We start from the raw sequence: 24,814 nt of genomic DNA, 5'->3' as shown, positions 1-24,814 counted from the left end.
GTCTTGCCCAGAGTTATTCCTCTTCACAGAAGGTGTTGGCAAGCTACGGTTTCCTGTATTACAAATAAAGTTTTATTGGAACGAAGCTACATCTATTCATTTGCGTAATGTCCATGACTGCTCCTGCACCACAAGAGTAGACTTGGGCAGCTGCAGCAGAGACCCCGTGGCCTGCAAAGCCTTTGTGTAGTATTTATCAGCTGACCTTTTATAAAGCGTACTGATCCCTGTTTTAGAACATGGGCCGCCTTAGCTGTCGTGTCCACAAGCAACCAGAACAGTCTGGCACATGGTAAGCACTCATGTGGCATGTGGTGGGTTTTCTGTATTTTGCGGCTGACCACATTCCTAAAGGGTATTATAAGAAGGTACCGAGATCATAAAAATCCAGGCTGATAAAACTTGGAAGAAACCAGCATTGGAGGATCAAGAGATATGTAAATTCTAGAAGGGCACTGAACATGGGGTCAGAAGAACATGGTTAGAATCCCAACTCCAGCATTGGCTATATGGCTGACCCAGATATGGAACAGTCCTGAGAATCTCAGGCCCCTCACCACTACTAATTTATCATTTAAAAAGGCAACTCCAGCTCTTTCAGAACAGGGCAAGAGTGGAATCAGGGAAGCCATTAGGCCTTTGCCGTAATTCAGGCAAAGTTGTTAGAAATGAGATAATGTATCTTCCAGTGTTCTGAGAATCGTTATTTCGACATAAAATAAATTTATGAAACAATGTTCCACAGAACTTGCTACATTGTATTGTAATTATTTGTCTCTCTTACCAGGCTGTGTACTTTTTTTTCCCTAAGCTGCTCACTTCTAATGAATGGAAACCATAACCACTTCTCATGGTCACTTTATATCACGAGGCTTCTATTGTATAAAAGTTGATGACGGAGACCGGAGACCGTGTAGGCACAAAATAATTGTTGGATGAACAGAATGTAGAGTTAGATTTGGCCCACCTGTGGTCATTTGCCACATCAGAAAAAGGAATGGGAGTCAGGGAGGTTTAGATTTAACTTAAGCATGAGGAAATGCTGAAGAGTATTTGGAGACAGAAAAAAGCTGAGAGGGGGATCCCTGGGGTGGCTCAGCAGTTTAGCGCCTGCCTTTGGCCCAGGGGACGATCCTGGAGTCCCGGGATCGAGTCCTGCGTCGGGCTCCTGGCGTGGAGCCTGCTTCTCCCTCCTCCTGTGTCTGTCTGTCAGTCTGTCTCTCTCTCTGTCTATCCCAAATAAATAAGAAAGAAAAGGAAAGGAAAGGAAAGGAAAGGAAAGGAAAGGAAAGGAAAGGAAAGGAAAGGAAAGGAAAGGAAAGGAAGGAAGAAAGGAAGGAAGGAAGAAAGGAAGAAAGAAAAGCTGAGAAAACAATATTCACACCCACTTTTAGGTATGTGACAGATTTGCTCATTCACCACCTACCCACTCACCTCCTGTCTACACCTTTCTTGCAACACTCTCTTCCCTTGCTCTGTGATATGTCCCTCCCCTGGTTTTCCTCCTCCCCATCTGCATCTCCTCTGAGGGCTCTTCCTTCTCTGGTGCTCCAGGCTACCTTCCTTTCCATGGTCTACCCTCTCATCCAGTTTCAGAGCTTCGATTAATATTTAAAATAATCCTGGTGGGGTGGCTCAATGGGTTAGACATCCAACTCTTGATTTCAGCTCAGGTCATCTCCCCACTTACGCCCTCACTCACTCTCTTCAAATAAATAAATAGAACCTTTAAAATAATTTTTTTTTTTTTTTTTTTTTAATTTTTATTTATTCATGATAGGCACACAGTGAGAGAGAGAGAGGCAGAGACACAGGCAGAGGGAGAAGCAGGCTCCATGCACCGGGAGCCTGACATGGGATTCGATCCCGGATCTCCAGGATCGCGCCCTGGGCCAAAGGCAGGCGCCAAACCGCTGCGCCACCCAGGGATCCCAAAATAATTTTTTTAAATAAAATAATCCTGGGTTTTGTTAAGCCTACATTTCTGCTCAGATAGCTTTCCTGTGCTCCAGGAGATACACCTACTGGTACTACCTACTGGACGTCTCCACCAGGGTGTCCACTGATGCCTGAGTCCTCACGTCTGGGGTGGAACTCATTGTCTTTATCTCTTCACACACAAGGCCTTTCTGAGACTTTCATCTCCAGTGATTGATGCCACTATCCTCCCCCAGGTGGCAAAGCTGGAAAACCCAGCCGCTCGGAGCCTGCTTCCCCTCACAAGCCTATCCATTCAATCATAGCCCCAACCACTTCTCTCCCAAAGCCTCTTAAATTCACCCACCTCCTTCCAGCTCTCCACCTTGTTCTTCCTTAATTCCTTCCAACACTGTCTCCAGCCTGAAATATGGCAAACTCCTAAGGGCTTTCCTGACTCTCGTCTTGTCCTATATTCCAGTCTGGTATAGTCCTCTTTCTAAACCATAAATCAGATCATAACATGTTCCCTTTAAAATACATGGACAGCTTCCCAAACACATTAGCTTGGTACAGAGCTGTGCCATCTAACATGATAGCCACTGGCTACACATGTCCACTGAGCTCTGGAACATGGGTAGCATGAATCAAGAAGGGCTGTGTCATTTAAATAAAATTGCAGATTCGAAGACGCAGCATGAAAAAATGAAATAGCTTATCCCTAGTTTTTGATATTTTTTTTTAGATTTTTTTTTTTTATTTGAGAGAGAGAGAGCACAAACAAGGGGAAGGGGTAAAGGGAGAAGCAGACTGGCCACTGAGCAAGGAGCCCAAGTGGGACTCAATTCCAGAACCCTAGGGTCATGACCTGAGCCAAAGACAGATGCTTAACTGATGGAGCCACCCAGGTGCCCCATAATTTTTGACATTGATTACATGTTGAAATGATGTTTTCGGACATATCAAATTAAGTTAAATGTGCTTTTAAGTTAATTTCACTTTTTTTTAACATAACTGTTAGAAAATATGAAATTACATATGTGGCTCATATTCTATTCCTACTGGATGGTAACTGTATAAAAAGTTCTTTGAGATGTGGCTCCCTGCCTACCTTCCAGCTTCCTCTTTCTCACCTCCTTCACCTGAGCCCTTCCCCTTTACCTCTCAACTCCTGCCTTATATGCAGGTTCCTAAAGGTTGCTTTCTGCTCTATAAACGTGAGACTCCCTTCACTGGAACATTCTATTAGGTCAACTCCTACTGACCTCATGGGACTCAGTTTTGCAGTACCTGGGAAGGATTCCCATAACACCAATGTTTTTTGCTGCCCCCAGTCCCCCAGGGCCCAATGCCCCATGGCACCAGGGGGGCATTTGTCACATGTCCTGTGCTGGTCACTGACTAAGCTTGACACCCCACTGTATGTTCCCTGTATCTTATAGTTATTGGGTCCCCAGCACAGTGGCTGACAAAGGTTCTAGGTACTTTGTGTACTGAATGTTAGAATAAATAGAAACACAATCAATGTATCGTCTCAAAGAGTGTCTAAAGACTCCAGATACAGCCTGAAGAAAGTGCCATTAGCCAAAAGACAAAAGGAACAATAAGCTATGTTCTAACTTTTGGGTTCAAATGGGTGAAACCTTTGTAAAGAACAACATGACATATTCTTCAAACTTTACAATGATCAAAAGCCATGGGTTAGGCAACTCCAAGCCTTTGGATCTCAAGTACTAAAACGCTTGAGCACAGGCTTGTCTAGTATGCTTGCCGTAGCTTCATTTGTTGTAAAAGAAAAGGCTGGGAACCTAAATATCCTATGATTTAGAACAGATGTTATAAATTATGGCATGTCCATTCAGCAGAATGGCATGAAGCTGAAAAAAAAAGAAGTGGGTTCTATGCATGGAAAGGGAAAAGATCCTCACAATACATTAACAGAAGTGGTGGGGAAGATATAGGATGTTGTATATTGCTTCCCCACATTCACGTGTTTCAAAAATATGTGTTTGTATACACACAGACACAGACTTTTATCAGAAGGATACAGAGGCAGCTGGTAACGGTAGTTCCTGGAGGGAGAAGTGAGGGAAAGGGTCAGAGGGAGCCAGTCTTCACCGAGTATTCTCTTTGAACCTGCTAATCCTATGTGCGTAATACTTTCCAAAAAGATTAACAAGGGCTTTCTAGGTGGTTTTCTTCTGTTTTAGGGCATTCATTTCCCATCACTTACCGTGATCTTTTTGTGGTCAGGAAACTCGAGGCCAAAATAATCCCCTTCCACGAGGTTGAGGTGGTTGCAAACCGCATCCAGCAATACTTTCCCCGGAGCTCTTTGCTGTGAACAGAAACAACAGGAGTTACCCCCTCTGGCGCAGGCAGAGATGAAAACAAGCCATGGCTCCACCCTGGGAAGCGTCTTCATTCCCGAATCTTCCAGCCCTTCTCAGTGTGCCCACCTCCATGAACACTGACCAGACTCCCGGCTGCACACCTTGGAGGCATTTCCAGGCTGTATTCACACTTAGATGCTAATTCTCTGCCAGTTCCCCCCTACCCCTTCCCAGGCACCACCCCACCCCTTTTTAAAAAATATTTTTTAGAGTGCTTTTAGATTTACAGAAAATTGAAGACAAAGAACAGAGAGTTCCCATGTACCCCTTCCCACCATACACACAGTACCCCTTATTATTAATCTTGCATTGATGCATTTGTTACAATTGCTGAGCCAACACGGACATGTCATCATCACCCAGAGCCTACAGTTTACATCAGGGTTCACGCTGCACTGTACAGCTCTAAACATCTTGACGAATCTATAATATCATGTACTCACCGTTATAGGGTCACAGAGGATAGTTTCACCATCCTAAGATTCCACTGTGTGCCACCCATTCAACCCTCATCCCCCTACCTCCCGCACCCTCAATTCCTGACTACCACTGGTCTTTCTGCGGTCTCCAGTGTTTTGTCTCTTCCAAAATGCTGTATAGTTGCAATCATATGGCATGTAGCCTTTTCAGATTGGTTTCTTTTGCTCAGTGGTATGCATTTAGGTCTCCAGATGCCTTTTGTGGCTTCTTAGTTTATTTTTTTATTGCTGAATAATATTCCCTTGTATGAATGTACTACAGTTTATTTATCCCTTCATCTACTGAAAGATGTCTTGGTTACCATTCAAATTTTGGCAATTAAGAATAAAGCTGCTACAAATATTTGTGTGCAGGTTTTGTGGGAACATAAGTTTTCAACTCATGATTTTGTGGCCTTTTTGTTGCAGAGGAACCTCTGGCCCTGTTCCTTGGCAGGGAGAATTTACGGCTTTCTTCCCCAGGTTCTCCTAGCACTTTGTGTAAACTCTCATCCATACCACACCTACACTGAATAAAGGCTGTATTTTATTAATCTTTGTATCTGCAGTGCCTAAAGACCAATTTGGAAGTGAATGAACAAAGAATAAAATTTACTCATTCCACCATATTATAAATAGTTAAGTACACCACAAGCCTGTCTCTCCACTTAAATTCTGGGCTACTTATCTCCACCTTTATGTTCTTATTGTCTAGCAAAGCACTTGGCCGTCAATCAAATGCCTGCAGAAATCAATACTCTACATGCATTTTCTTTATATTGAATCTGCGGGGAAAGGAAACCGGCTATAGAAGAACCCAATGTCTACCCTAAACACTAAGAATCATATGCCTTGGTTTCTCTTCACTGTCTGGTGGATTCCTAATGACCCCACTAGTCAAGTGGATCCAATTCCACCACACGGATCAAACACTGGAAGAAAAGATTTCAAAACAAAGTCATTTCCAGTTACTGCTGTTATGCTTTTACCTTCCCTCTGGGAAGAGCAGAGCATTCTAGGAACCAATTAGTAACCCAGGAGACTAACTGAGGGTAAGAACTACAGCCTAACGAGTTCATAGAGGGGCATGTTCACTAGCCTGGCCCAGGACGACCTGAGGAGCTGTCAAAGATGCTTCAGTGTCCAGGGATTAAGCATTTTTTTCTGTAAACAGATGCCACAAAAAACAAAAAACAAAACAACAACAAAAAAAACCAGATGCCACTTTATCCCATATTCCTCATCACTAAAATCCAGAAGATAATCACAGCTATCTGAAGGCATACAATATTCTCTATGGATATTGTGTGGATAATCCCAACCTCACCAAGCTCTTTCAGTGCCTGGTTCAAGGGTCACTGGTAGAATCATCCCACGGGCACTGTGTCAGAACTAATGAGAAAAATTGTAATGTGTAATTAAGAAGGGAAAGGGGCACCTGGGTGGCTCAGGCAGTTGAGCATCTGCCTTTGGCTTGGTCATGATCTCCAGGTCCTAGGACAGAGGCCCATGTCGGGTTTCCTGCTTAGCGGGGCATCTGCTTCCCTCTCTCCCTCTGCCCACCCCCACTGCTTGTTCTCTCTCTCTCAAATAAATAAAATCTTAAAAAATAAAAGGAAAATATTTCGTTCCCATTCTCTAAAGGAAATCATCCCTGCTTTACTTCCTATAGTGGATTTACTCAGTCAGCAACATCATTCCTCAACACTAGTCTGATGAATTTTTTGGAACTTCACAAAGTAATTTTGTTCAAATTCACATCACAGTGTATGTTAACCAACTAGAATTTTTTTTTTTAATTTTTATTTATTTATGATAGTTACAGAGAGAGAGAGAGGCAGAGACACAGGCAGAGGGAGAAGCAGGCTCCATGCACCGGGAGCCCGACGTGGGATTCGATCCCGGGTCTCCAGGATCGCGCCCCGGGCCAAAGGCAGGCGCCAAACCGCTGCGCCACCCAGGGATCCCCCAACTAGAATTTGAATTCAACACACACACACACACAGCAATCACATCATGGAAGGGAGAATGGATGGTGGTGTTGGTTGCACAACATTGTGAGTGAATTGTACACTTCATGGCTAAACTGGGAAATTTTAGGTTATACATATTTTGTCACAATGAAAAAATGTAGAAGGAAAAAGAAACAAGAAAAAGTAATGGGGACGGGGTTCACATCTACAAATAGCCAGAGAAGGTGATACACAATAGAATCTGTTTCAACTTTTTTAAGAACCAGCAAATGAGTTCTTCTAAGAAACTGGAACTTAGGAAAATATTGAGGGGTAAGACTAGCTGGGGTAAGAGTGGCCATGGCCCAATCACATGGGGAGAGTGAGTGAACACCCATGTGTGTGAGCTCAACACTCGCTAAGATTTCTTGTTTCAAAAAGTGCTTTTACGTGTTAGGCATGAAAGGAACATTGTTGGAGCAACCACAAAGTTTGCACTTGGGGCAGGCTTTGCACTAGTAGCCAGTGATGAGGTTCAAAAAAGTTATAAATCCACCAGCCCTGTTGCTAAAACCAATCTAGAAATAAGTCAGTGAAGTATGAATGGGGGAAGGAGGTATATCCAACAGCAGGGAGAAAGTGAGCAGAGCACAAAGCAGAGACCCTAAGAAGACTGACCTGTAAAGGTTTTTTCTCAAAGTGGGGCTCACTTTAAAGATACACACACATTTCTACTGAATGTTGCAAAAGCTACCAAACACGAGGAAAGGAAACCAAGTGATTTGCAGGGCATTTGCAAACCAACATGTTAGAGGGATACCTGGGTGGCTCAGCAGATGAGCATCTGCCTTCAGCTCACATCTGGCTCCCTGCAGAGAACCTGCCTCTCCCTCTGCCTATGTCTCTGCCTCTCTCGGTCTCTCATGAATAAATAATATTAAAAAAAAAAACCTACATGTTATAAAGTTTAATATGAAAAGGATCTTATGACAAATGAACTTTTAAATTATTACCAAGTATTAGTACTGGGGCTGAGGAAACTGACCTTAAGACTCCCATAGCCTCGGCAGCCCAGGTGGCTCAGTGGTTTAGCACCACCTTCAGCCCAGGGCCTGATCCTGGAGACCCGGGATCGAGTCCCATGTCAGGCTCCCTGTGTGGAGCCTGCTTCACCCTCTGCCTGTCCCTGCCTCTCTCTCTCAAACTCTTAAAAAAAAGACTCCCATAGCCTCAAAGAAACGGTCAGTCTGGACGTCCCCATATTCAGCCAGTCTTGATTAAAAAATTTTTTTTAAGATTTTATTTATTTATGCATGAGAGACATAGAGAGAGAGACAGAGACAGACACAGGCAGAGGGAGAAGCTGGCTCCACGCAGGGAACCTGACGTGGGACTCGATCCTGGGTCTCCAGGATCACGCCCTGGGCTGAAGGCGGCGCTAAACCGCTGAGCCACCCGGGCTGCCCAAGTCTTGATTAAAATTAACTCTGTGCCTTACAGAAAAGACACTGAATAGTAGTTATATGTTTTATTCTGGAGAACAAATCAGCAATTAGTGAAACTATATAATCATATATCACTTTTTCTTATTGGCTACTTTTAATGATGCTCCTCTAAAACGCATCTGAATTTTAGCCTAGCTCACAAGTTAGTTGGCTGATTTCAAATTGGGGGGCCCTGTTGATTTTCTGGTCACAGAATCCTATAAAATTATCTTTTAGAAGGAGGTTTTGCATTCTTGGGGAATGTCTGGCCACTCAGTACTGAATAACAAGCAGTATGAACATTCAAATGTGGTCTTAAGCTATTAAAAATTGTCAAAGTTGCTTTCATTTACTGTACCTTTAAAATATCTCTATGCCTCAGGTTATTTCTATTACATAAAGTTTTATGTGGGAATTTTTTTTCTCTTTCAAAAGAACAGATAATTCTTTCTGGGGTGGGGGTAGATTTTTCTCCCTCTCCTTAATTCCTCAAAGCATCTGAACAAATGATGTCCCCTACTTGGTACAAGCTAAGGTTCTAACCTTTCAAAAGCAATCTAGTAGACACGAATCTATAAAGATAACGTTTGCCCTGGTTTAAAAAATTTGCATCTGCTGAGGTTTCAGAAAGCTGTTTCTGGAAGTGTTTTGTTTCCTTCCTCCACCCCCCCCCCCTTTTAGGATTAACGTTACCATGACAACCAGGGCATGCTCTTATCCAGCAGAGAATGGCTTGTCTCAAAGGCCTTGGTCTCCTTTTTCTTACCTTTAATGCCTATCAGAATATTATTCAAAGTTCTATAACTCACTAACCTTCAACAAGTCTAATCCTAGGGCATTAGAATACTGTAGGTTCTCTCACGGACCTTTGCTACTTTTTGCCTAGGATGTACTAACTCTGCCAGCTTTACAAGCCTGCCTGTGGTATAGACAGCAAGCGAGTAGCCACATGCAGGCACTGGGCTAGGTGCTGAAGAAATAAATCAATACAAGTATCTCTTAAGTCAAGGCTACAGCCAAGTAATCAGATAAACTAGAATGTTATGGTAAGTGCTATGTCAGAGAGAGCTCTCTAGTGTCTCCTCCTGTAAGAACACTAATCCTTCTCAATCAGGGTTTCATTTGACTTTAATTACTTCCTTACTCCAAATATGGCCACAATGAAAGTTAAGGTTTCAATATATGAATTGAGGGCAGGGGAGCACAATTTAGTCCAGAGGACATGGAGTCATGACAGGCCCAGAGACATTATCATCTATCTTCCAGTATCAACATAAAAATTAAAACCACGATTGCAAAGTGGTTAGCAAAGGCCTGGCACAGAAGAACAAGTTCTCTATTATTGCTGCTTCTACTGTGAAGGGAAAAATGTTAATTTATAGAATTGATGTCAGGGGAATGAGTTGACATTGAGAAGGAAGATCCATTTTCCAACCATCGAGGCAGTCCTCTGCAATGTTATGGGATAGAAAACCTGGCTGCCACATCGGCGTGCTACATGGAGATGTCTCCAAGGGCAGAGGCCATCCCAGGATCCCTGCTGGAGGTGACTCAGAGAGCAGCACTTCTGAATTTTGTGCCCGTCAATCTTAATAAGATTATAATAAGCTTAATAATAATAATTATCATATATAATGTAATATATAATAAGTTTAATAAGCGTCAAGTGTTGATTCTGGAGGAATGGGGTGAGGCCTGAGAATCTGCATTTCCAAAGGGTCCCAGGGCGGTGGCTGCTGGTACAAAAACTCCGCTTTGAGTAGCAAGGTACCAGTCACATCGATCAGTTGTTCCTGAATGACATGTGGATCCTTGAAATGCAGGGATAGCTGGCTGGCTTTATGGTCGCTCTGATTTCTGTTTGAGGCGAACATCAAGCTAGAGGCTTAACTGTAGCAAAAAAAAAAAAAAAAAAAAAAAAAAGCCAAACCTACGTTTATGAGCTTGTGTCCCTCAAAAAGATGTGAAGCCCTAACTCCCAGTACCTGCAAATGTGACCTTATTTGGAAGCAGGGTCTTCAAGATGTAGTCAAGTAAAGATTAAAGATGAGGCCAATACATTGGCCCTAAATCAATATGGCTGATTCCTTATAAGATGGTGTGGAGACGGAGACACTGGGAGAAGGCCACACGATGTCAGGGGCAAGGACTGGAGTGATGTGACTATTATCCAGGGACTACCAAGGATGAATGAACAGCCTCCCACTGGAAGGTGGAAGAAGCCAAGAAGGATTTACCAGTCTTGGAGGGAGCATGGCCCTGATGACACCCTGATTTTGGATTTGTAGGCTACAGAACTGTGAGAGATTACATTTGTTGTTTTAAGCCATTTGTTGTTTTGTGGTACTTTGTTATAGCAGCTATAGCAAATTCATACCCATCTCTTAGCCACATGGGGGCAGAGACAATGCAGTCACATCCAGAATAGTCCCTTTCGAAGAAATGAGATTACAAGGAACTAACAAGCCAATAAGCAATTTGGAATAACATAGAAACTCTGGCCTTCAAAATTTCCCTAATTTGACCAAATAAATACACTCAGCAAGTTATATACTAATTACAGAAGGTAATTTATCTTTCCTGCTGTTAAAAGATATTCTCCTTTTTACAGCTATTGCTCTAGATGTGAAAGGTGTTCTAGAATTAAAATCCTTTTTAAGAAATATTCTCTTTTGAGACCCTTCCACCTGTGAGATTGGAGAGGCAGGAATCAGCCTTGAATGCACACAACTCACACACATTCCCAACACCCCAGCGATCCCTCCAGGGCTCCACCTTCCCAGCCCCTCTGCACACCGACAGGAGCTGCCAATGGGGCAGAAGTTCAAGGAGAGTACAATTTCAGAAATTCCACAGGAACCCACCTAACTGTCCATAAATGCATGTTTCTCTTAGAAAATATAGCACAAGGCCACTGCCAGACAGAGCTTAATATAAACGATGAAAAGAATGTCAGTCTGTGGCTAAATATGGCCAACTGAATACATGCATCTCCACTACACCCAGAAACCCTGCTTAAAAAAAATTGTAAAGGATAAAGGAAAAAGAGGACTAGATTCACAGAAAACCAAGAAAATGAGACAAGAGACAGCAGGTGAGAAATTCCCCCTAATTGAAGAAGAGGACAGGTGAGAATGCTGAAATCTAATCTCAGAGCAGAGGTGAGAGAGTCTACAGTAGGGAAGCAGCCACCTTACACAGAACCTCCCCCAAAAGGTCAGAAATGGGAGATGCCAGGCACTTCTGATGATGCAGACTACAGGAAAACACTTGTTTTGCTTTATTTTTAAAAAGATTTTATTTATTCATGAGAGAGAGATAGGCAGAGACATAGGTAGAGGGAGAAGCAGGCTCCTCATTAGGGAGCCCGACGCAGGACTCAATTCCAGGACCCCAGGATCACACCCTGAGCTGAAGACAGATGCTCAACCACTGAGCCACCCAGGTATTCTGAAAACACTCGTTAAGTATGTACCCCCATATAGCTTGGAGTTCATAATTAAAAAAAAAAAAAGGAAAAAACAAAAACAAAAACAAAAAACCTAAACAAATCCAGAGGGTTATATAAAAAGAAATATTTGTACAAAAAAAAATATTTGTACAGCAATTAAGAGCTCCTTGCAATTAAAAAAAATACCACAAAAATAAAAATTTCACTGGAAGGGATTAAAGGTACAGGTGAAAACTCCTAGAAAAAAGACATCCTGACCAAGAGATGGCAATGAGACGAGGGTGCAGGGCATTTACGGGCTCAAGAGTCCCAATGTCTGACCAATGTGACTTCTAGAGAGACCTAAGAGCAAAGGAGATTATACAAGCGCAATGCAAGGAAATCTGCAGAGTGGTGGAGTGTAACTTTCTAAGTTGCAAAGGGCCAGAGAGGACCTCACAGAATGAATGAGTACAATCCATTTCAAGGCTAATGTCTGGGTAATTTTGGAACCCAAAGAAATAGAAGATTCTAAATGTTATAGGAGGAAAAAGAAGGGCTGGTGACTCACAATCAGGGCATTAGACTGCTTGATAGCACAGAACAGAGTCCCTAACATTTTCCCTTCCAGGAGGTCAATAATAATGGCTGGTGGCTTGCCAAAGTCAACAAAGACACTAGAGGCAGATGAGACTGGCCAGGGCTCACCCTGGGGACTTATGGATCCCTTCAGCTGCTGACCTGCGGCTCTGCTAGGCTACCTGCCCTGGGGCACTCTGCGCTGGGGGGACATGGGGGAGCCACAGACTTGCCAAGATCACACTCTTGCTGCGGAGCTGGGATTCAAACCCAGTTCAGAGAATCTGCTCCTAATCTCTGAGTTCCAGTATCTCCATTTTCCCTCTTCTTTTCAAGACCTCTACCTGCAATTTTGATGACTCAAATTGTTCTGGAGAAAACTTTCAAAGGAAAGAGGCTGATGCTTTACAAGAGCTATAATGAGAGGCACCAAAGTGGGTTGGTATGCCACATAATATGACACAGGATGAGCAAAATAAGGCACAGCCCCTGCAAGCTAGGGTGAGTGTGACATAAGCCAACCACGGTCTTCCACCACAAAGGCAGGACTCCTTAGGGAACACAGACATGAGACAACTGAAATGTGGGAGACGGTTCTCATGCTGTTTCTCCAAGCCTTTGGGTGATGTAGAGAGGCAGTGTGATGTCATTATTAGGAATATAAACTCTGGGGACACTTGGGTGGCTCAGTTGATTAAGCCTCTGACTCTTGGTTTTGGCTCAGGTCATGATCTCAAGGTTGTGAGCTTGAGCCTGCACTGGGCTCTGCACCCACTGGATAGTCTGCGTGAGATTCTCTGCCTCTCCCTCTGCCACCCTCTGCTGCCCTCCTCCCCGACCTTAAAGAAATTTTTTTTTCTTTAAGGAATACAAACTCAGGACACCTGGGTGGCTCAGTTCAGCGTCTCCCTTCAGCTCAGGTCATGATCCCAGAGTCCTGGCACCTAGCCCCACCTAGGGCTCCCAGCTCAGTGGAGAGTCTGCTTCTCCCTCTGCCCTTCCACTCTGCTCATTCATTCTTTCTCTCTCTCTCTCTCTCTCTCATTCTAACAAATAAATAAAATCTTAAGAAAAAAATTAATGATAGAATACAAACTCTGAAGACATCTGCCTTCTTGCAAATCCCCTATCTCCTCTCCATGGCAGTGTGACCTTGGGCCAGTTACTCTTTGGGCCTCATCTACCCCTTCCGTAGAATGAGCATCATGGCCAAACCACTTCTTTAGGGTTGTGGTGAGGATTGCACGATCTACTGTACTCCGAGCTCTTAAGACCATATCCAACACTCGACCAGGTAATCCGTGTGATGATGGATAGGGGAGGGACAAAAAGGACTCCAAGCCCAGCAGGAAATCGGTGGTGGCCTCATCGGCAGACACTGTGATCACTGCTGCCACCGCGAGATACCAACCAGGGCAGGAGCAGGGACGATAACTTCAGACCCGAAGTCTGGGCACCAGGACAAGGCCCTCATTCTGGGAGGATGCAGCTAAATGTTTCGGCCTGTCCAGCTACTCGCTGCGGCTCCAGGGGTGGCCACGCCGTCTGCGAACACACTGCGCCCCTTGTTCCAGCCGCACTGAGCCCCAGTGATCAGAGCACTCGTTAAACACACTTCAGATTGGATTTCAGAGCCCCGACTCCAGGCCAAGAGGAGAATGGGGGCTTTCAGCTGCTGGGCTGTAATTCTGGCTACATTATAACCACAGTGACATTAAGACAGAAGTCACTCCCCTGCCTGGGCTCCGAGACTGCACGTGCGCATGCACAGCGGAGGCTTTCCACGGCTCCCCGCAAACCCCCCCATGCAGTGAGCAAAACAGGAAAAATGTGAAGATGTGCTCATGCCCTAGTGCTGAGTTTCTCTGCTCTTGACCCTGAGCAATTCATTATCCTTGGATCCCTTTCAGAAGTAATGCATAAAAAATTCCAAAGTTTATCGAAATAAGACAATCTTGACTTTAAAAAAATATCCCTTAGTCAGGGAATAAAATATCACGCCAATAATGAGTAGGGCAAGGACAACCCAGATCACGACTGCTCCGGAAAAGCACTAGATCCTTCCCAAAGAAAAATGCTTTCATTTTCCTTATGTCTATTTAGTTTGGGGTTTATCTCCTTGGGCTCCGTGATCTAATTAAACATCAACACTGCATTCAGTGCATGGAGCCTGAACTTTCTGAAAATACACCTGATATCGTGGACTTACTCCAAAATTATTACTCCAAAGTAAGATGAAAAGTAAATATTTTATTGAATTTAGCTTAACATTCTAACAGAAGGGTGAAGACTTTGTAAAAAGTACCAAGTATCATGTGATTCCCATTTCTCCTCTCTCTTCTCGTGCAGGCAGATTTTTTCCTACCATGCTTTTTAAACACGGCTTTTCCCTGCAAGAACCAATCTCCAAGGTTCTTAGACACCCTCAGGAACACTAAATGAATGAATAAATTATTTTAAATGTTTACAGACACTTTCAACAACACATTTTTCACGTTTTTCAGTTAGTCAGTAGGGAAAATGGGAACGTTTTCTTATCCTGAAAAAGGACTTTCGAATTATTTCTTATGCATAAAGCTTTTGAATTAAGAATATGTAAGTTTTGGGGACAATTTAAGAATTCTCAGCTCTGGAGTCCCCAGGAAACCTCCCAAATAAATACTATTTACTTTTCATTCCTTTTCAAGTACTTTACAGGTTTAATATCCTATTAAAGCACATAAGAAGATTGAGAGTGCAAGTGAGCCTCGGCCCCAGATTTGCATATCTGCAATGACGTCAGATTCTTAATCTGAGTTAGTACAACTGATCCTTGAAAAACTTCGGTTTGAATTTCATGAGTCACTTACATGTAGATTCTTCTCATTAAATACCTATCATACTGTAATGGTGTTTTCTTAGTAACTCTTTCCCTCTAGCTTACTTTATCCTAAGAATACAGTATATAATGCACATAACATATAAAGTATGTGTCAATCAACTGTTATCTGTAGGGCTTCTGGATCAACAGTAGGCTGGTCAGGTTTTGGGGAAGTCAAAAGTTATACACAGATTTTCAACTAGACAGAAAGAAAGGGCTAGTGCCCTTAACCCCTGCATTGTTCAAGGGTCAACTGTACTTCTCCTCCTTCGAAAAACTGGAAAGCTCAGATTAATGTAAGCACAGAGGCTCCAGACACGGTGAAAAGAAACTTACAAGTATATAACAAGGGTAACAAAAAGCATCCAACATAAAGAAGATATGGTCTATGTATACAATGGAATATTACTCAGCCATTAGAAACGACAAATACTCACTATTTGCTTTGACGTGGAGGGACCTGGAGGGTATTACGCTGAGTGAAATAAGTCAATCAGAGAAGGACAAACATTATATGGTCTCATCCATTTGGGGAAAAAATAGTGGAAGGGAATAATGGGGGAAGGAGAGAAAATGAGTGGGAAATATCAGAGAGGGTGACAGAACATGAGAGACTCCTAAATCTGGGAAACGAACAAAGGGTGGTGGAAAGGGAGGTGGGCAGGGGGTTGAGGTGACTGGGTGATGGGCACTGAGGGGGGCACTTGATGGGATGAGCACTGGGTGTTATGCTATATGTTGGCAAATTGAACTCCAATAAAAAGAAACAAACAAACAAACAAAAAGGCAGCAACAGAGACCAAAAGTAGACAAAGGGTAGAATGGTGTTTTGCTGGGGGTGGAACAGGGGTGGAGAGTTATTGTTTCAGGGGTACAGAGTCCAGTGTGAAAAGATGAACAAAATTCTGGTGATGGATGGTGGTGATGGTTACACAACAATGTGAATGTACTTCAATGCCACTGAACTGTATGCTTAAAATGCTTAAGATGGTAAATTTTATGTTAGCTGTATATTATAATGGGAAAATATCCAAAAGGACTGATTATCTACTATAGGAATTAGCGAATGGGGGTGGAGAAAAAGTCAAGGGCTATATGGAGTATTTTCATTGTAAACAAAGCATACGTTATAAAGAAAGACAGACACCAAAACTGTGCCTCATTTCCAATGGGCGAAGCTCTTACTACTAGGTATAAAAATGTGTGAGATTACATTTGGGAGCAGGATAGAATGGAGGAGTGGGGAGGCGAGGCGCACTGGACAGAGGTTCCAGAGTCGTTAAGATAGGACTTTGATGCCTGGCTTGTCACTTACTAGCTATATGACCCAGACAAGTTACATGGCCTGCCTGAGCATTGATTTTTCCATCTGAGAAATAGAACAATGATACCCCATAATGAGGTGGGTCTGAGAATTCCATGAGGTTAACACATAAAATGCTGGCTTCATTTGTAGTTGAAGGCTTTCCAAGTTTTTCCACCTTTTTCTATCTATGAAAACTTCCTTGAGTAGCTTTAAGACTTATTACATTTTAACCACTATAAAATAAAACATTATATTCCAGAATCTTCTGAGGAGGGGTTGAAGAATGAGATAATGGGAATAAGGGGCAGGGGTGGACAAGTCTGTATGATTCACAAACTAGAAAACCCTAGAAAGCAAGAAAACCCTTGCTAGAGAGAAAGACAAAGTCTAAATGCGTAGACTATAGGCTTAGGAAAAAGCTCATAGGTAAGTATACACAGCAAAAGTATACAGAGCATTTCCAAAAATATGGATAGTCCATGAGAAAGACTGAAAGTGTGAATTAAACAGTTTTCCTTTAAGTTATCAGGCAACAAGCTCCTTGGGTATTATTAAAACCAGTGCTGGCTAGCTGGTTTATATCACATTCTTTTGGTTCTTACAAACCTAGTACAAAGAAATAAGGATCGAGTCAGGAGCTATTTCTAGGAGCTAATTCCAGGTTCATCTGGAAAATCAGGTTCACCTGGAAACTTGACACCAGTCACAGCCTCTAAACCATACATATCTAGAGTGTGCATGCACAAAGAGTTCGAAGAAGTATCCCTCCAACAATTCTGATTTGTGCACACATCCACAGTTCTTCATGACACTCAAAACTTGGAAACCACACAGCTTACCTTTTATGACATTCTTTTCAAAGTCACTTGTTTCAATACCTTGATGAAATTTTTTTTTTCAGCTTCCTTGTGTTTCTTTGCTGCATTTGACCTCTGTACTTAGAATTACCATTTGGCTGACTACATAAACAGTTCCCAAATAGTTTCTCAGGTCAGTTCTAACAGGAAAAGCCATGTTGTACTAAATCATGTGTCATTCCTCCTCAAAACTCAGAATCAGAATCTTTACAATGGAAAAACAAGGCCTCGGGGAGATCTGCTCTTCCCCTGTCATGTGTGAGGCCATATCCAAGCATCCTCCCTCTTCCTCACTCCAGTCTAGCCACACAGGCCTGTTTGCAGATCTCAGCCTATATCATCAGGACTAACTGGCCATGTAGTGTCTCTGCCTTAATCTTCACCTGCTTTTATGAGGAAACGAGATAACAGGAAATAAAAGGAGGGGCTGTGTTTTTTCAAATCTTGTTCAGAGAATATACCACCATGTGGGCTGTTGTTACTGATGGAGAGCTCCAAAGTGTCCAGGCCTTCTGTTCCTTTTTGAACTGGATCCCTAGTTTACTCTTAAGTGATCATTTCAAAATGTGGTAAAGAGGATGACTTGGATTCAGCCCAACCTGTTGTTAAATCGTACAGATTTTCAGTTTGGGGCTCACTTCAAGCCCCATGTAAAACCTTATTTTCAAGTAGGCCATCCTAGTAATTGGCATTTTAGGGATACTTCATTTTTTATGTAGTGTTACCACAGCTCAGAGTGAGTGGCAGGGGAATGAAAGGCAAGTCTAAGATGTAATAAGAAGCACAGGTAGAGAGTACATCTTTGAAATAAAATCCTGCCCAGTAGCATGGGCAGCCAACAGCGGCTGAGTATCAGCAATGAGAGAAAAGCCACATTTGAAGATGTTTCCAGAAACAGATGTTTCTGGAAAGAGCAAAAGCAAGCAATAATAACTGCCTTTAAAAAAAAAAAAAAACAATCCTCTAGGGGACGCCTGGATAGCTCAGTGGTTTAGTACCTGCCTTCTGCCCAGGGCGTGATCCTGGGGCCCCGGGATCGAGTCCCACATCAGGCTCCCTGCATGGAGCCTGCTTCTCCCTCTGCCTCTGTCTCTGCCTGTTCCTCTCCTTGTCCCCCCCCCCCCCTCTGTGTCTCTCATGAATAAAATCTTAGAAAAAAAAATCCTCTGTGACCTAATAGCACTCAAAATGTTCATCTGCAGCAGCTACATACACATGGATGCACAAACCAAAACCATCGTGTTACCCTGGATCCAGAATCTGGGTTGTTCACGGTGACCATATTCTGTGGATAGTGTGCACTCGTGAAATGCACTTTGTCCCAATTTTTAAGTGTTTACATGAGGGCTACAAAACATGAATTAAAATACAGGAGGGGGGGCAGCCTCAGTGGCTCAGCGGTTTAGTGCCACCTTCAGCCCGGGGTGTGATCCTGGAGACCGGGGATCAAGTCCCACATCGGGCTCCCTGCATGGAGCCTGCTTCTCCCCCTGCCTGTGTCTCTGCTTCTGTGTGTGTGTGTGTGTGTGTGTGTGTGTGTCATGAATAAATAAATCTTTAAAAAATAAAATAAAATACAGGAGGGCAAGAAGCACATTTTTGAAACAGACTGTCACCTGTTGAAAATTAAGTATACCTTGATAAAGGAAATAGAGTTTACAGGTTTGCCCAGAAATTGGATAGTTAGACTCGACTCTGGAGGAGAGAGGCAGGGAAAAGATCTGGTTATTAAACTTTATATTGGCCATTCAGTGTCTAATTTCTTCATCATGCACGACGGCCTTCTCAACAGCCCTGCCATCAAAGCCCCGCACAATGTGGGTATAAGCCGGTGCTCTCTTTTATAAAACCCCTGTGAAAATTAAGAATTGGTCTGTCCTCGTTAATGGCAAGATTAGCCCAAACTGCACTGAAGCAGGAGAGAAGATTCCAGAATACACAGGCTTGTAAAAAAAAAAAAAAAAAAAAAGGCCAGGACCAAAATCATAGCAATAGGAAGTAGGATAGTGAGGTGGGGGCGGTGAGGGGGTGCTGGTGGGAGCAGTGGGGTTAATGGGCACAGAGTTTCACTTCTGCAGGATGAAAACGTTCTGGAGATCTGTTTTACAACAACGTGAATATACTTACCACCACTGCACTGCAGACTTAAAAATGGGTGAGAGCGAAGTTTTATATGTTTTTAACCATTTAAAAAAAAGAAAAAGCAAAGAGGACCAAATCTCTAGGTCTGAGCCTGTGAAAAAGAATCTTTCCTTGACACTAGCTACCACAGGCCAGGCTGGTTTATTAATTTCATGGAACAAAAAACACAAAGCAGCGGGGCGCCTGGGTGGCTCAGTGGTTGAGCATCTGCTTTTGGCTCAGGTCATGATCCCAAGGTCCTGGATCTGCCTAGGTCTCTGCCTCTCTCTGTCTCTCCTGAAGAAATAAATAAAAATCTTAAAAAAAAAAAAAGAAAATACAAAGCAGAAACAAAGCACGACAGACCGGTAACACATGCACGCACACGTTCTTCTGTTGGGGCTTCATTCATTACTGAGTAGACGGAGCCATTGGTGACTTTATATTTGATTTTCATACTCATTTTTCAAAGCAGTCACCTCCCGATGGACGGCTCAATGGAAAAATTTCAAAAGCATTTATTATATCATTAGCCGCTCCTTTTTAACTGCGTGTGCCTGCGAGCCACACAGGCAAACCCAGGAAGGGCAGCGATACAGCAAGCTCTGTTTTCTCTGCTGAAATACCCTGTGGCTGTTTCAAGGCATTAGGAACACAGTCTGGCTTTCAGAGCCTGGTGGTTTCAGGGTTTATTTTTTTTCCTTTCTTCTTCTTTTTTTTTTTTTTAAACATGAGCCATAACTTTAATGAACAGCTGCATTTTGCTAACTCCTCCACCACAAATTCTTTCTATAGGACAGTTCCATCAAGACCACATTAGAAAAGCTACAAATATTAAGATAAATATTCTTGGGAAATCTTCTGAGTAGGTGTTCCAGAAGGGGAAGGTGTTCCAGTTAATCATTGCCTTTTGACACACATGTGTAATTCTGAATTAAGGAACTGAGTTTGAGGTTGTAGGTGCAAGATGGATTAGCAAGATACGCAGGGCCTCATATTTCTCCTGCATTTCAGTATGTAACCCTCCACCCAGAAGTCAGCAGCAGTTCACCAATGAAGAAGCTGGAAGCGTGCTGATAAGACTGCTTACCCCTGCAACCACCAGCCCAGTCTAAATGTCATCAGTAAGCCTCTAATTTTAGGAACAAGGCAAAGAGACCGGAGTACCAGGAACAGCACATAAGAGAGCGCCAGCAACAAAGGTCAACAGTTTTATTAGTTGAATTGGTAGGAAGTTGAATGGAAAGATGGATCCAGTGATGCCGTCAACTAATTATATATATAGCCCTAGGAGTACTGTTTTCAGTACTCAGGGGAAGACAGTTGTTGAAACATAAGAAAGAAATAATTTCTCCCATTTCAGCATCAAATGTATAAAAACTCAGTACCACTGGTACAACAGACTAAGTGTGTGTGTGTCCTCCCAAAAGTTGCATGCTGGAACCTAATCCCCAATGTGATGATGCTGTTTGGAGGCAGGGCCTTTGGAAGATGATTAGGTCAAGAAAGTGGAGCCCTCATGAATGGGATTAGTGCCCTTATGAGAAGAGATTCCCATGAGCTATCTCATCCCTCCTCCTATGTGGGGACACAGCAAGATGACAATGACAGCCCTCTATGAATCAGCACTGGGTTCCTGCCAGATGCTGTATCTGCTGGCACCTTGATCTTAGACTCTTCCATCCTCCAGAACTGTAAGAAATAAATTTCTGTTGTTTATAAGCCACCCAGTATACGGTATTCTGTTATAGCAGTTCCAACTGACTAACATGTCTTATGACTATTCTAAAGCAATTTTACATTCAAAAAGAGAAAAATAGGAAGGGAGCTCTACCCATGTTATTGGGATATCCAAACCCCCACAAAGAGTACATTTGTTACTCTCTTTCTGCAGAGAGCTAACTGCTCCCACCATAGGGAGGGATTTGGGAAGAGGGGGAAGGGAAGATCTAGCAGGTAGGAGAAAGAGGAACCAGCCAAGAAAATCTCACATCAGAACAAGTTCATTAAATCTAGTTGTTCACTTCTTGTGTATGGCACTGGGACCACACAAAGGACAAGCACTGTGGATGCAACAAACTCCAAGCTCAAGAGCAGTTGTTGCTGTGGCTAATAATGGAGAATGGTTTTCAGTTTGGTCAGTAGAAACAGGATGAGGGATGCCTGGGTGGCTCAGTTAGGTGAAGGGTCTGCCTTTGGCGCAGGTCATGATCCCAGGGTCCTGGGATCGAGCCTCGCATTGGGCTTCCTGCTCAGTGGGGAGTCTGCTTCTCCCTCTCCCTCTGCCCTTCCTCCCTGCTCATGTGTTCACTCTTGCAGTCTCTCTCAAATAAATACCTTAAAAAAAAAAAAAAAAGGAAAGAAACAGGACCAGGCTCGGCCCCAAAGACTCAGGATCCACAGAAAATTGTAAGAAAGGAGAGTTTTAGGGACGCCTGGGTGGCTCAGCAGTTGAGCATTTTGCCTTCGGCTCAAGGTGTGATCCTGGGGTCCTAGGGTCAAGTCCCACATTGGGATCCCTGTGAGGAGCTTGATTCTCCCTCTGCCTATGTCTCTGCCTCTCTGTCTCTCTTATGAGTAAATAAATGAAATCTTTTTAAAAAAAGAGTTTTAGCTCTAAGAGGGAATGGACACACTAAAATAAAAATATTCAACAGTATAACTGTTTGTCTTGGAAAGAAATGAGTTACCACTTCCAACAGGGTCTAAATATAAATGGAATAATTGAGAAGATGCTGGCTTTGGGGAGAAGGTTCCTTTTCCTGCCTCATGGTGCTTTCTTCTCCCCACATCCCACAAGTTCATCCTTCTCCTGCTTTACCTTCTAGCTCTCTTCTTACTTCCTGGGCAGGTCCGTGGTTAGATCATTTTTAAAAGAAAATTAACAGTTCTAAAACATGAGGCAGGATGTTCTGTACCTAGAGAAGCTCTCAGGTGCCATCAAATACTAAGATACTGTGATCCAGCTGGGAAATGGAAAATCCCTTGAAGCAACATGTTACAAATAACTTAGAAGGAATAAAAAAAGACCTACAAATTATTGATGTACATGCATGTGTGGGTTTCTAGGTACATGCCCACATATTATTTGCACAACACAATTTACAGGTGGCCTAGTGATCTGTATCTTGCATACATAAAAATTTATCTTGTGGGAGACAAGTGGTTTCCTACCACCACCAGTACTGGCTGGCTGTCCAGGGACAGCACTGCGCTGATTTGTTAACCAGCTTCCAGGACCCGGATCTTTCCATGCCTTCTTGCACACACAATCTCCTCTCCCCCAAATAAAACAATGTTACCAGTACTATTTAAAGAATACCTGGAGACCTTCTCCACTTTATGCCGGGGCAGGGGTGGGGTGGGGGGATTCTACAACAGGTTAAGACCATTTAAATTGGCAAAGTGACAGAATTGAAAACATGTTAATAAAGAGACCGCTGAACAAAAACCCTCAAGATTAATAGGATTAGTCACAAAGAAGAAGGGGGAAACCCACAGTTGGGGATTTGTCATAAACTGGATCCAATTCTGGCCCAGAGAGAAAGGAAAGGAAACTATCAAATGAATTGTTTTTATGAAAAAAAAAATAAATGTCTTCTCTCTTTCTCCACTGAAGAATAATGTAGTGCAATTAATCACAGTCATTTTTACCAACACCGAAAAGGTGCTCTAAGTTTCTAGTTTGATGAACTCCTCAAGGCATTGCACCCAATGTCAAGTGTTTTGGGTGCTCACAAATGCCGTTACTGAATATAGTGGGGTAACCTGCAATTCTATAGTGCATGTTAGGCTGAACCCAAGCTATGTGCCCTGCATACAACATACTGTTACCAGCTTCCTACTAAGCAGGTAGATGTTACTCTTTAGAAGTATTTTACTGTGTCAGAGATAAATACTGCATATATACTGCACAGGGCCTCAGAGTCGGGGAGAGGGGCAGGAGGGAGTTGTTGCTAAATGAATAGTTTCAGTTTTGCAAGATGAAAATATTCTAGAGACTGGCTGTGCAACAATGTGAATACACTTACTACTACATGACCTTCAAAAATGGTTCAGATGGTAAATTTTATGTGTATTATACCGCAATTTCAAAAATTTTAGAGTGTGTTATGAGAAAGACAATACCAAATGTCAGAGAGGATGTAGAGCACCCAGCACTGCTAAAGGTGTGCTGGCACCACTCTGAAAAACTGTAGGGATTGCTAAACTGAATATATGTATAGACTTAGCGATCCCATAAACATGCGATGGAAACTCACCCAAAGACATGTGACAACCCCGTTGGAAACAATCCAAATATCCATTATTGGTAGAATGAATAAATTGTGGTGTTCATCCCAGCAATGAAAATGCATCCACTACTGCCACAGTAATACCACGGATGAAGGTCTCAACATAATGCTGAGTCAAAGAACTTGCAGGGAAGAATATAGATCTGATTCCACTGATCATGAACTCATTTGTCATACTCATCTATGGTCTTAAAAATCAGTACAGTAGGGCACCTGGGTGGCTCAGTGCTTGAGCATCTGCCTTTGGTTCAGGTTGTGATCATGGGGTCCTGGGATGGAGTTCCATATTGCGCTGCTGGTAGGGAGCCTGCTTCTCCCTCTGCCTGTGTCTCTGGCTCTCTCTCTCTCTCTGTGTGTCTCTCATGAGTCAATAAATACAATCTTTAAAAAAAATCAGGACAGTAGCTATCCTTGGAGAGAGGTGATAACTGGTGTGGGGAGTCGTCTCCAGGGGTTGAGAATCCTCTATTATCGATCTGGGTGATGGATACTACGGCATATTCATTTCATGTAATCGTATGTATTCATTCACATTCATTGCGATTTGGGCATGTTTCTGTATGATAATTATACTCTAAAAATGTTTTTTTACAAGTTATTGTTATAACTTGATAGACTTCATTGACTTTCATGATTGACCTAACTCTATGTTCCTGAAATCTGACAAACATCCAAGTCCTGAATTATTAGTCCTCGAGCCAGGTTTTGACATTAACGAGGACAGTTTTGACAGCAGTCTGCCACTCTGCAGACAAACTGCCTGTGTGAGGCACATACTGTAGATTTCCATAGGCCTGCTGACTCTGCCTGCATGCTCCCCCCAACAAGGCAGCCCCTCCCTTCCTTCCAGGGATGGGTCTGCAGGCGAGGAAGAAAACCTAAGCAAGGGATCCCTGGGTGGTGCAGCAGATTAGCGCCTGCCTTTGGCCCAGGGCGCGATCTTGGAGACCCAGGATCGAATCCCATGTCGGGCTCCCGGTGCATGGAGCCCACTTCTCCCTCTGCCTATGTCTCTGCCTCTCTCTCTCTCTCTCTCTCTCTCTCTCTGTGACTATCATTAATTAATTAATTAATTGATTGATTTAAAAAAAGAAAAAGAAAACCTAAGGAAGCAGCCCATGCTCAGTGGGTTTCTGCCAGGATGGCTCCTAGGTGGGGGCAG

General features: G+C 43.1%; 1 protein-coding gene across 8 annotated transcripts in view; it reads right to left on the bottom strand.

Annotated features, from left to right (window-relative positions):
* The window catches only part of FARP1 (FERM, ARH/RhoGEF and pleckstrin domain protein 1), a 288,775-nt gene that overhangs the window by 95,110 nt on the left and 168,851 nt on the right, over window positions 1–24,814 (bottom strand). For all 8 annotated transcript variants that reach the window (XM_049099408.1, XM_049099412.1, XM_049099411.1 and 5 more), the window contains one exon: window positions 4,151–4,255. In XM_049099408.1, the coding sequence (XP_048955365.1) occupies window positions 4,151–4,255 (105 nt within the window). The remainder of the gene's footprint in view (window positions 1–4,150; window positions 4,256–24,814) is intronic.

Source organism: Canis lupus, chromosome 22, assembly GCF_003254725.2.
Source record: "Canis lupus dingo isolate Sandy chromosome 22, ASM325472v2, whole genome shotgun sequence".
Taxonomy (NCBI): Eukaryota; Metazoa; Chordata; class Mammalia; order Carnivora; family Canidae; genus Canis; species Canis lupus.
The sequence above is the reverse complement of the archived record's forward strand: the minus strand, read 5'-3'. Positions and strand labels throughout refer to the sequence as shown.